The sequence below is a fragment of the Melanostigma gelatinosum genome, assembly GCF_949748355.1.
Source record: "Melanostigma gelatinosum genome assembly, chromosome: 21".
Classification (NCBI taxonomy): domain Eukaryota; kingdom Metazoa; phylum Chordata; class Actinopteri; order Perciformes; family Zoarcidae; genus Melanostigma; species Melanostigma gelatinosum.
The window spans coordinates 7,313,860-7,327,375 of record NC_136654.1 but is presented as its reverse complement, the minus strand read 5'-3'; the positions used below and the strand labels follow the sequence as shown (position 1 = coordinate 7,327,375).

Genomic DNA, 13,516 nt, shown 5'->3' with positions numbered 1-13,516 from the left:
ATCAAGAGAGATTTCAGGTTTGCATGGAACCAACTGCCATTCCAAAGTCTGTGTGTGGTGTAAAGGACTCAGGTGTGTTGATGGTGTGTGTGGATGTAGGTGTTTTCTTTCTAACATAATAAATTCTAGTATATAGATAACGATAATGTGAACACCTCACCGTGATGTGTAAAAAACGCATGCATAACGACTTGATAATCTCTCCAGGGGCAACAGAGTTGTAACATATCCCCTTAGCCTCCTATCATTGTTCGTCATGAGTCCAGTCCCGATAACTGTCAACACTGTGCCGTGTCGTAGAGCAGAAACGTCTTCCTTCGAGAGGCAACTGAAAACTACTCGCACTCACAGTGTCAGCATGAGTGTGTAGAGGTAGCTCGTCTTTGTTTTTTTTAGATGGTCAGGTCTTTGCAATCGTCATTACCCACAGAGTTACCGTCATCCAGCTGGCTTGTTGGCAGCTCATTACAGAACACAACACACAGTCATGTGAGCACCAATCAAAGAGACCCAGAGCTTCCAAAACGATGTCAGTGAAGTACTTTAAGTTCAGTGTTGTGAGAACGAGAGGATGAGAGATACCAGTGTCCACCAAGGGGAGATCCATGTTAAAAAAAAAACAGCTACGAAAAAAAAGCATGTCATTGTTGAGTGCTGTCCAAGCACCTTATCCTTCATTTGGTATTCCAAGTGAGTTTCAGGCCCTGCTGGTCCAGGGCTCAGCTCAGGCAGCTGAATGGTCCTCTGTCCATTCCCAGTACATTGCGGTTGGAGGCTGACCAGAATATTGTGTGACGTAGACTACGTAGACTATTCAAGGTTATCACAGGTCATAGAGCTTCTGTCTATTTGCAAAAAGGGTCCTTGGGTTTTTTGTTTTGGTCCCGTGTCTTTTTAAAGCTCCCGATTTCAGTTCCCAGTTTGGAAGGCATTAAGAAACGACAGTATGGCTTCGATGGTCACAAAGATGTTCATGAATATTTCAGAGGTAAACTTCTATTAATGGCGTGCACACTTGCAACAACTTCACCCAGCTGTTTGTGTTTTCATGGCCGAGTGCTGTCTGTTTCTTCCCTTACTGCTCACCGTTACGTTTTTGCCATTTCCTCATTTCTCTACATTGTGACTGCTCTGCCGATGCCAGGCTGAGAAAGGTGTCTTTCCTTTTCTATTGCTTAATACTGCCATTTGATTGAGTCATATTGAACAGAATGAGTTACAATGTTGAGAGTGCTAAGTCTGTTTTATTTTCTAAAGTTCGCAATCTGTTATAACATGTTAAAGATTTCCCTTTTTCCTTTATGTTACTCACATAACCAAAATAACAAAAATGCTTTACATGGTAAGTAGTTGCCACTGTTAACCTAATGGCTACTTTGTGTTATATATCATATATCGTGACAATATTATGACATGTCCTCTCCAGGTGTTTGGAAGGTGTTATGTGGTCCTCGGGTTGACACATCCTCTACGACATCCTATTGATTTACTTTATGTGCCTGTTTCTGTTGAGTATGTTTTTTTGTTTTTTGTAAATTGAGGACACTGTATGCAATCTGCACCACGAATGCCACTGATCGACACTTACTGTATGCTCCCTGAGACACAGATGTTCTGTCATCAGTTCAGATGATTGCAACCACGTGTGTAGTGGCTTTATGGCTTTCCATAAAGTGACTCAGCAATCACACTAATCTAAAAGTGTTTTATTTTACAAAGTGATAAGACCAGAGTTGCTTTAGAGGAAATGTTATCATACTGAAAAGATTTTTCTAGTATATTTAGTATCTTATTTTAATTAGAAATGATGTGACAAACACCACAAAAGTCATAACGATACACATGCATCTAATATTACAGGCTGACATCATGCATTTACGTAAGCATTCCAAAGAAAAAAGATGTATGTTCATTTTACATGCCATCAAATTGTATAAAACAGACTTAGGTACCAGTCCATTGTACTTCGGTCTTAGTAGGAGAGTGAATGGGGAGAAGAGGTGGTCACTGGAGTATCTGGTTGTCTTATGCCGGATTTTATTTTTGAAATGTTGGGACACAAAGAACAACTCATCAAGAACTGTATAAAGTATATTTCAATGGAATGTTCATGATCTATCTTTTTATATTTTGAAGAAAAAATAGAAACATATCAATAAAGTGTCATAATTGAACATACGTATTTCTACTATTGAGACTTAAAATGTATGAATGTCATTGCGATCTAATGTGAACCAATCTCCATAGCAGCTTGGACGAATAACTGATTAACAGTCATGAGATGCTTTTTCAGAGACATTAAAAAATTGCTTAATATCATTGAAATGAACTTAAAATAAATGAAAAAGTGACATCCATGTTGTGTCAGTTTGTTTGAGTTTCCTAACTGATGCCATGTGTGCTCCTGTGCACACTGACTTCCGTACTGACTGTCACAGTTAACGCTATATCAGAAATGGGATACCACAAAACAGAGATTGATGTAATCTGGCTTGAAGTGTGGACACAATGAAAACCCAAAGTCTTCCAAGAAACCGAAGGATGACACATTACATTTGCAACTGGAAGTTTAAGGGTGTGGTGTATTTTGATGCCAGCCTTTCCAATACGTTTCTGCAGCCATTCTTACCATCAAAAAAAACAAAAAGAAAGCATATATAATTGTAATCTATAATTGTGAGGTCAATTGCAACTGTGGCATGATATTTGAGAATGATCAATATCCAAGAACTGTAACTTTAGCCTCTAATATCTGTGAAAGCAGATCTGTTAGGATCTGTAATATTTCTAAACTGATACGGAATAAAACTGAGATGATAAGATTTTTTAGTTATCAACAAGAATGTTGCACTGTTAGGTTAGCGTTGTCTGACAATCTTGTACGACATATATCACAGACACGTTGTAAATCATAGCGAGGGGAAAGGGTTTGAAATCATCAATTTCGGTTCATCAAAGTATAATAAAACTGGACAATTAGGAGATCTCAATGGAACACCTGCGTAGGGGAGCTAAATCATCTTCGCACTGCTGTTTGGAGAATGCTCATGTGCCATAGGCTGGTGTAAGGAATATCAATGTGGCTTGATGACTCATCTATTTTCTAAAATCATGTTGGTGGTGATGAGTCTGTGGTGGTATGTGCAGCCATCTCTAGCTGCATAGCTGCATGAGCTAAAGACTTCAAAGCCATTTGACAGAACCAGAAGCCACTATTTCTCTGTCACAGTATTGATTTATCCAAGATTTAGATGCATAATCCGAAAAAGAAACAGTGCATTTCTATGGGGTGTCATCTTGTGGTGGATATACACGTCATTACCACCTCTAAAACAAGAAGAATCCCTTACTGCATTCAATCAATGCTTGATATTCATTTTGTTTTTATTTGCACTCTGTAGATATCTTCGAGCTTTTTGCTTTTTAAGCACATTTTACACAAAGGGTTGTCAGATTCATAGTATGCACTCTGACTTACATCATTTGATGACATGATATATGCCATCCAATGGGGATGTAGCAGCCCAGTGAGAAGTGTATTTATTCTGTGACTCAAGGCAGCTTTGAGGAAATGTCGGCAGAGGCCTCCTTCAGTTTTTTCTCCTTTATGCCAAAACTTCATCTCCCTCTGGTGGTAATACACAGTCGTGTCTGCTTTGGTAGATTCAGATGGATGAGGACCTAATAACAGTCATTTTATTGTCAACTTGATTTCCAGAATTTGTATATATCTTACACTGTGCAGGTTCCTTTAACATAACTATAAGCACATTCTTAAATTGAAAATGAAAATCGATTTCAACTGATCCATATATCAGTAATTTAAGCACATCATTGAGCAAAATTAGTGATTAAACGTAAAGTAATCAGACAATACATGTTTTTTCCTACAGCTGTCAGTTCCACCGTTTTTATTTTGTCTTCAAGTGTTTTTATTTTGTGATTCACATTCAAGTCAATATACATTTAAGTTAATGAGGAAGAGCGAGGGACCTCTGTCAGTCAGACCACCATGCTTGTTCGAGAGGGTAACACCATGCAGTGCCAGAGGTGACATTTGATAGTGAGGTTGAAGGTTGTCTTACCTCATAGCTAAAATGGAGGGAAAGGACCGGGAGGGGTTGGAGGGATCTGGCAGAGATTGAATTTCAACAGGACAGCATTCCCAAAAAAATGTCAAGACAGACAACGTGAGGCAGCAAGGGACGGGATGAGATCACGGATGATCCCCGAGCTAACAACTGGAAGCGTATTTGGTGTACAACCTGGTCAGAGAGTGTAGCTGCCAGTGGACCGAAAGTCACAGCCAAACAAGGACTTTGTTTGTATGACAGACGAACATGATGACAGAGAGAAACACAGACAACCTGATGAGCCACAGGAGACGAACAATGTGATTTTTCATCCTGCCTGTCTGTCAGCAGCTGTTTTACACTTAGTGAGTAAATGCTTTCATCTGGCTAACTGGAAAATAACATTGCTTGTTCTTTGCCATTTTATCCACAGTTCATCTTTTGATTTCAATTTAATTGTTAACATTTAAAGGAACGTTTTGCAACTTGTTTTGGTGAATGTGTATGTTTAACTGCGATTAAATATGTCATGGAGAATGTACCTGCTACAGTATCTACCTTATCGCCATATGGTTCTAATACTATATATTAAAGCCAATCAATTGAAATTGAAATCCACTGATGGAGCTATCACTCTGGTTTCAGACAGGGTTTGCTTTTAAGTCCAGTTGTCCTACGAATCCTCAGGAGAGTGGTTTGCAGCGCTCCCTGGCCTGCGATACACACAGGAATGGACAGCATTGACCCACAGGAAGACGAAAGAGGAGGCAGAGGGAAAGAGAGCGGCGGAGAGAGCGGTAAACTGCTGAACAACCATCTCAACTGTGAGGAAAAAGGAGAGAAGGAGACCAAAGGGAACGAGACAGAGAAGAAGAAGGAGGGCCGGCGTTCTGGGTCTCTATGGAGGAGTGGATGGGCGCTGAGTGAGAGGCTGGCCATCAATGTCTCAGGGATGCGATATGAAACTCAGCTTCGCACCTTAGCCCAATTCCCTGACTCGTTGCTTGGTGACCCCAGGCGCAGGTTACGCTACTTTGACCCACTTCGAAAGGAGCTCTTCCTGGACCGAAACCGTCCCTGCTTTGATGCCATTCTGTATTTTTACCAGTCAGGCGGGAGGCTTCGGAGGCCCACAAACATACCCCTGGACATCTTCATGGATGAGCTGATGTTCTACCAGCTGGGAGAGGACATTGTGAACCGCTTTAAGGAGGACGAAGGTTTTCCAAAAGAGGAGGAGAGGCCGCTTCCATCCAACCAGATCCAGAAAAGACTGTGGGTGCTGTTTGAGCACCCCGAGTCCTCATCGAGCGCACGTATCATAGCCAACATCAGTGTCATGTTCATTGTGGTGTCCATCCTCATCTTCTGCCTGGAGACACTGCCCGACTTCAGGAATGCCAAGGAGGCACGGGAGGTAGGTAATGTGATTAAAGTGCATGTTTGGGAGGCAGAACAGGGTGGAGAAGTTTTCAGAGTTTCCAAATGTCCTGAAGATTAAGTGGACGGCAACATGAAAGGTGGTGAGTATCCGCCTTTTATTATTTGGTGATCAGGAGTATAAAAAGAACTGGGAATGTGCATTGGCAGAAGAAACAGGGAATTAAATCAAATGTCACATTTGGCGTACAGGTAGGTACAGATTTGGACATGAGGATACATTGATGGATGTCCTTCAAATAATTCAAAGCCACGTGCTGAAGCAGAGATACCAACAGCTTAAATCAAACCACCATTAGGTCTTGAATGGGAAGTCTGTGACAGCCTGGCTCAAACTGAAACATGATATCACAGGAAGCAGGTGTTTAGGTAAACACACACTGGGTGAGTACATGTCTTAAGAAGAAACATGCTGACATGGGGACAACTATTTGCCAATATGTCTGGGAGCAGACCAGAGAGAGAGAGAGAGAGAGCGAGACTAAAGGAAAGACAGGTTGGTTGTCTTGGTAAAAGGATAAAAGGTCACACAAGTAACCTAACACATCGGTGAAAGGTGAGTCAAAACCTTCCGGGCGGCTTAGAACCTGAGACTAAACGATCTCACAGAATGATGAGCGCACGTTGGGTCATGTTAACACATTCCTCCTGGGCCGCTGTGCCAGGCCAGGCTGCCAGGAACCTACTGTAACTTACACCAGACCCACTGAACTGCACTTGCAATGTTACATGGTTGCCAGTGAGACGGGGTAGCAGCCAAGGTTGAGATGGACGAGGAGACGATCTCGTGTTTCTCTTCGGAGATCTCGCAGGGTTATATTTAGTCTCAGGAGAGCCCTTGAAGCACATCAACACACTGTCACTGACCTGCTAATGAAAGTCATTCAGAAGACACGTGGTTTATACTACCCTGAAACTTTATATGTCACACACAGCCAATTACAACTGATCCCTTTATATCTGTGTCATCCGCTCTTGATGTTCAGATGTTTTAAACAGCCACTACTTGAACGTAATGCTGGTAACAGACACGGAGGACAGAAAGACAGGTGGACTGAAAAAGAGATAGGCGAAGCCATACGATTGAAATTGAAAGCCGCAGATGTCAAGTGCTTTTATGATGGTGTCAGACGATGGTGGACAACATACTGCAGTTATATGCAGTTTATGAGAACACCATAAAAACAGTATTTCAGCATAACATGATATACAGTTGAAGGATTTGACTGGCATGTAGGCGTAGATGTGATCATAGATACTACTCTCATATCTCTTGGCTTAGTTAAGCATAAAGACTCGTAATATTATGTGTGTGTTTTTTTAAAAATCCGTACAAAAACTAAAGTGTAAAAACGGCAATTCGCTGTTTTATTCTGTGCCAAACTACTCCAGTCAAGAAAAGTTGCTCAGTTTATGGTTGTGCCATTTTTACACTTCAGGTTTTTAGACAGAATAAATAATAAATATAACGTGTTATTTGGTGATCTTAAGACATACTGGTAGGTGGACTCTATGTGCTAAGTTAAGGTAGCCTGCTGCTGGTTTTATCTTCATATTTACTGAACCCCTTAAAAGGGGTTGAATTATTTATAGTTTGAAGAACAATTAGCAAAATGACATTGTGTTATAATTGGGTATTTTCATTCTTGTTATAGTGATACTTTGACAATGATGTTTTATATCTTTCCCGTCTCTCCTGTCTCCTTTACTTCAGGAATATTTTTACAAGTACCACTCCCAAGCAAAGAACGTGTCAGAGAACATGCCTCTGCCACAAAATCCTTTCCATGACCCCTTCTTCCTGGTGGAGACCATCTGTATATGCTGGTTCTCCTTTGAGCTCCTCATGCGCTTCACTTGCTCCCCCAGCAAGATGCACTTCTTCAAGGATGTCATGAACATCATCGATTTCAGTGTCATCGTGCCCTATTTTGTCACTCTGGGAACAGAGCTAGCCAAGGACAATGATGCCTCTCCAGCCACATCTTTGCCCATCATCAGAGTCGTCAGGTTAGTGAGGCTGTTCAGGATCTTCAAGTTGTCTCGTCACTCTAAGGGCCTCCAGATCCTCGGTCAAACACTGAAGGCCAGCATGCGCGAGCTGGGCCTGCTTATCTTCTTCCTGTTTATTGGCGTCATCCTCTTCTCCAGCGCCATCTACTTTGCTGAGGCTGACCACACCAACACAGACTTTATCAGTATACCACATGCCTTCTGGTGGGCAGTTGTCACCATGACCACAGTGGGCTATGGTGACATGTACCCAGAGACAGTGTGGGGTAAGTTGGTGGGCTCAATGTGCGCCATTGCCGGTGTGCTCACCATCTCGCTGCCAGTGCCCGTCATAGTGTCCAACTTTAGCTACTTCTACCATCGAGAGACTGAATGTGTGGATCATACCGAGTACACTCACATCCAGACGAGTCTGCGGGAGGACGAGGGCCCAGAAGGGCAGGAAATAGAGGAAGGGGATGGAGACCCAGAGGCAGATTATTATGCCATTGAAGGCAGCTGCAACCCTTTGAATGGGACTCTGTTGGATGGAGTGTGCACAGGGCAGAGCGCAGAGTTCAGAGGTCACATGTGTCTGAGTGAATCACTGGTTACTCAAGTGTAGGGTGGGTAAGCATTGTTGTGTACCATTTGACAAAGGCATTAAAAAATGACGAGGTGAATGAAAAAGCAGAATGAAACACAATGAATGAAATTAGAAAAAAAGACATTGGAAAGTATAAATATAACACGAATATGCCTACTCAGTACTTTGTACTGAGTAGTGTATTGCCTCTCCTTGCTCATTTATAGGTATTTATTACAGCACTAGTCAGCCAAATGTCGCTGGAAGACAACTTTTTGTATCATAGTTTTAAAGAATAAAATGCAATAAAAAGACATTCAGTTTTACATTCTCAGGGTCTTGATATGAATATAATATGAGTTGTTATTTATTAATGCGATTAGAGCTTGTGTTTGAAAAAAAAAGAATTTCTTTCTGAATGTGTGTCCTGTGCGTTGAAACTGTAATGTCTTAGTACTGTCACTTTTTGGCTTCATGTTTGAAGTGGAAGCAGGTAGAATCTAGATCATTGTCAACATAGATGTCAAGTTTCCCCAAAACGTAACCAAACACCAGCAGAGCTGTCGCTGCAGACAGATTGAGATTCTCGTAAACCAACCCCACATTCTCATCATTCTTCTGTAAGTAATGTACAAAGTTTGTGTAGTTTTTGTACATTTGTGTAGTTTTGGCTCATGTGACCTGAAGTGACTGACATGTCCTTTATCATGCTGTAATACAGCACTGCTGCATTACTTAATGACACGTTCATGTTAAAGAGGAATGTATTGATTGCTGTGACAAACCTTCTGCATTTACCTGCTTAATTATGGACTCGTGTTTTTAATAAAGATTATATTTTCATAATTTTCTTTAAAAAAGCAGTGCCAAAAAAAATCATATTTGCCTATTAGTTATGGCAGTGTTATTTTAGAAATACAACAACTAATCCTTCACTGCTTAGCCTACTGCAGCTCTAATCACAACATTTAGACACAGAGGTCTGCCAGATACAATCTGTGTTTCACTTTTATGGCCGACCTTTTCCACAGCTACGAAGCTGTTATAAGTAGATTCCAATCATGTTGCTCTCAGTTTCACTGGAACACATTCGACTTCCCACAACATCACAGTGATGACCCACGGAAAGTATGTGGACCAAAGTAACATTGCTTGTGTAAATGGCTTCAATGATGTGTTTTAGTTTGTGTTCGTTTAACTCTCCGTGAAGGGTAAATGAATTAAGGTAAACTATTTGCAGAATAACAAACCTATAAACTTACCACCTGTGCAGATTACCAATCAAGCAGCACTGAGAATGTACATCTTCAGATAAAATAAAATCAATAGGATTTAAAAAAAAAAATGTTTAAAGACATTTTTCAACCTTAAAATGACAATTCGTATGTCAAAAACTCACTGTGTGTTAGTTTGAATTCTTGAGGAAAACTTTATTTTTCCTCACATGCCTCCCAAGCGGCAACCTCCAGGGCAGGTCAGGGTAGCTCTAAAAGCGAGTCAATCCTCTTAGACCCAACTGTTTACAGCCTGGTACAAAAAACTGTTTTGGTCTCTATAGCCCTGTTCATGACTGTACCCAGGTACATTTTTATACAACTCACTCTTTAAATTATCGTCAGGCTTAGCTGTCTGCTCTGCTGCGTCACCTGGTCCACCTCTAGGCCCAATTTTGGATCAACAGGGAGTCGGTTTATGGTCATAAGAGTCGTGTGTTTGAGCAGTGAGTCTAATATACAACATCTCAGATATCAGATTGTGTATCAAACCAATGACATTTCCCGACAATGAACTATGGACCTCTTATAGCCGTAGACATTTGGGCCATGGATTTGAACTGCAGGTGACTTTGGTCCAAAACAGTTCCTTCACGGATCTGCTGTTGATTTTTCTTCTTTCTTTTTGTGACTGTTTCCTAACTTTCAGGACTACGTTCAAATAACAGTAATATAGGCTCATAACAACAACAACAGCACTATTATATACATACCCAATTGTATACAAGTTTACAGGCAGAGAACCTGGACTATTTTCCATCATTACTTATTTGTCCAGCAGAGAGCGCTCCCGCTGTCACAATATTCATCCCACTTGCTCACTCCTCCACCATGAGAGCTCTGCTCATTGGTCTTCCTCGTTACCTTCATGGATCCTTCTTGGTTTGTTGAATTGGTTCACTGAATGTCTGTATCATTGCACGACAGATTCAGGCAAACAAATGTGAAATTTATACCATGTTTATTTTCATTCAGAACTTCTCTCTAGTCTGATAAACATGAGTTGTACAAACACTGTCCGTTCCTCACTCAGACACAAACACGCTCTCAAAGCGATGACTGGAACATCTCAGAATTCATTTAGTTCGTTTTTAAATAGCCATTAGAAACACACCACAAACACAATAAATAAATAAGTTACAATAATAGTATGTTCATGAGAAACATGTTGAGCACAAAATCAGGTCCCTGATCAATAAAAAAATACTTCCCATATTAAGTTACAGATCTCTACAATTCAGTTTCTTTACTTGTCCACTGAGAACTGAGGACTGACCATAGTATTCAGACCCATTCCAAGGACATCATCAGAGTCCACGTTGAAATGTCTCTGGTTGTTTGGTGGCTGTTCAGACACACTCTCCACCGCCAAAGAAATCCGAAGTGGTAGGAACCGAGTGAAGGGCACCGTGTGTCGATCTGGGGAATGTCTTGATGCCAGAGACAGAGGAAATCCGTTGTGCGAGGAAAGGAAACGGGTGTATCCATCTGCCAGCAGCAGTTCTTTGAAGGTGCAGTCGGCCTCTGAGTACTGCCCCTAAAAGGATGAACAGATAGTCAACTGTCAGTGACGACAGGAAGGATGGAGACTTGAGGAAAATGAAGTATTCTTTGCTTACTGTACCTGTCCACTCAAACGACCCCCACTGTCCATGCAGAGAAACATCGACGAGGACTGTCCCTTGATAACTACATGGCCTGATTTAACCGATTTCAGCTCCAGCACACCTGAAAGCACAGAAACATACATCGACCTCAAATTATCCGGTGTATTGTGTGAATGTTTTAGAAAGGAAAATATCCTAAACTGAGCCCACATATGCTTTCTGTTCCTGATTTATCTCACAAATACTCACTGTAAGTGGTCTGAACATCGCTGCCCGACACTCTCCCATCCAGAGTCATCTGTAGGTACATCCCCCTTCTGTGATTATCTGCAACAAGAAGAAAGACAGAAATCTGCATTGTTAAGAATGTAAGGTCTTTAAAGAGCAGCACAATCTGATTAATATCTACATATTTGCATTCATTATATTATTAAATTATCAAAATGACAAGAAGGCTTTTAAAAATACCTGTGTAGAGGTGAACCTCTCTGACTTGAGTACTGAAGGATAGAAGTGGGTTGGAGTCAGTGAGATAAAATGATAGAGAGAAAGGAATCGGGATGATTAAGAGAAAAGAAGACAGGTAAGAGAAAGAGCTGCATGGAAACAAAAACATTTGGAAAAAAGACTCAGGGACATAAAAAAGGAATAAAAAAAAAAAGTAGCTTAATTAATGAAAATAAGGAATAGCTTATAAAATAAATAGGAAATATATTGCTCTGTGGTGAGGTCTTTTCGAACAGGAGCAAGTTCTGTGCCCTTTATAAAGGAGTTTGTAGAAGGAGGTCGTACTTCCTGAGCGTATGAGTCAGATGTTTCTGCATAATTAAACTGTGATTTAATGCAGAGAGGATGACCTGTGTTTAAACACTATTTATGGGCTTCTTCCTGTCGCTTACAGTTAGAGTTTCCCATAAAGTTGGGTGTTTGGGAATCAGATGGGATACAATTCCTCGAAGCCAACTAGCACATAAAACATAGAAGTATGAATTCATTTTATGTTTCCGAATGTTTCCATTTGTTTACACTTGTTTAGCAAGTTGTTGAACACTATTCAAGGACCTCTGAACAAAAGTGTATTATGTATTTTAATGAAATTGGATTTTCTTTCTTAACTACACATAAGCACCAGCTGGAATTTTGATTTACTCTCATTCTCTTCCAAAAAAACCATTAAATATATGCTTTTTAATTAGATTTAAGTAATCAAGTTATGTATTACTGAGATGTTGTAAAGACAAAATGAGATACCCCTCCACACCTCAATAGCTTTTTATTTTTATTTCAAAACTTTTAGTACAGACACCTCGTTTTAACTCGGGATTTGTTCACAAATTATGCTTCGTCATGTGTGGACAAAAAAACTTGAAAGTAACTCGGGGTGCTTTTTCATTCTGGCCTCCACTTAAAAAAATATACAAATTTCACAACTACAAGAAGATGTAACACAAACACATCTCTCTGCGTCATCTGCTGAATAAATTATGACAGAGTGGAAGAGACTGGGGTTCCCAGTGTTTATCTTATTTTGGTGTGTGTGTTTGAAGGAGAAAATGGGTGAAACGGATCACAAGCACGAGTGTTTATGTGACTGCAGCTGTGAGACGTCAGCTCGTAAACTCACAAGTTAAGAAACCCACTGCATCACGAAGAACACCACACAGTGCATTACCACCATGTTTCATTTCACTGTGATGTTACTTCAGGGCTCAGTTCATCCACATCGTTGTAGTTTTTACTTGAACGTCAGAACAAACAGCATCAGACAGCAAAACATTTTATTACACCACCAAAGTCTCCTTTTATTTACAATATCTTCATTGAGCTTCCAAACTGTTAACAGTGTCACATCAGAGAAAGTATTGTGGCGCCATTATTATGTGTGGCTCATCCGTGACAGCGTAATTAAAAGAACACTGTATTTGTGTAAAGATAATGTGAAGCTTGCCCAGACACGTCTCCGGATGTTGAAATGAAATATAAACAGAATGGAAGTCATAAACACTGAAAAATGTCCCTTCGTGCTTATGTTGCGCTCATTATTATTACTGAGTGTCATGTGGGCCTCATGCTTGCCCTTCAGTGTAAAACTATAAATATATATATATATATATATATATATATTTATAGTTTATACTCATATTTTTTGACATACTATACTATGAATTGTTTATGACATATTTCGACATGTTAGATTGACTTCTTTCGACATGCTACACTAAAACCTTTTTCGACTTTTTTAATTGCAGTTTTCAACATGCTATCCTATATTGTGCTTTTTCCTGACTTTTTTCTACATGCTATACATAACATTTTTCGACATACTATCGATATACCATGACTTCTTTATGACTTTTTTCTATTTGCTGTAGTATGACTTTTTTATGACTTTTTTCGACATACTCAGTTCCAGTGTTTGGAAGACCTTTGTTTGGAACATAGTTGCTTCAATAGTCACATATATTTCATACAGCATTTACTTACTACATCCAAACCGGGAGTTGTTTGTTTTAAATCTTGTGCATTTTACATTCATTTTCGGCA

General features: G+C 40.2%; 2 protein-coding genes across 2 annotated transcripts; one reads left to right on the top strand and one right to left on the bottom strand.

Annotated features, from left to right (window-relative positions):
- Window positions 1–4,803: 4,803 nt before the first annotated feature.
- LOC306794789 (potassium voltage-gated channel subfamily A member 1-like) lies at window positions 4,804–8,130 on the top strand (the record flags this gene model as incomplete). Its single annotated transcript, XM_079292994.1, has 2 exons — window positions 4,804–5,490; window positions 7,228–8,130. The coding sequence occupies 2 exons, from the start codon at window positions 4,804–4,806 to the stop codon at window positions 8,128–8,130; spliced, it is 1,590 nt and encodes a 529-aa protein (XP_079149120.1).
- A 2,481-nt stretch (window positions 8,131–10,611) lies between these two features.
- fgf21 (fibroblast growth factor 21) lies at window positions 10,612–11,588 on the bottom strand (the record flags this gene model as incomplete). The annotated part of the gene is made up of 4 exons (XM_079293005.1): window positions 10,612–10,902; window positions 10,990–11,093; window positions 11,222–11,299; window positions 11,441–11,588. 4 exons carry the CDS (start codon window positions 11,586–11,588, stop codon window positions 10,612–10,614), a joined length of 621 nt encoding a protein of 206 aa, XP_079149131.1.
- Between the last annotated feature and the right edge of the window lie 1,928 nt (window positions 11,589–13,516).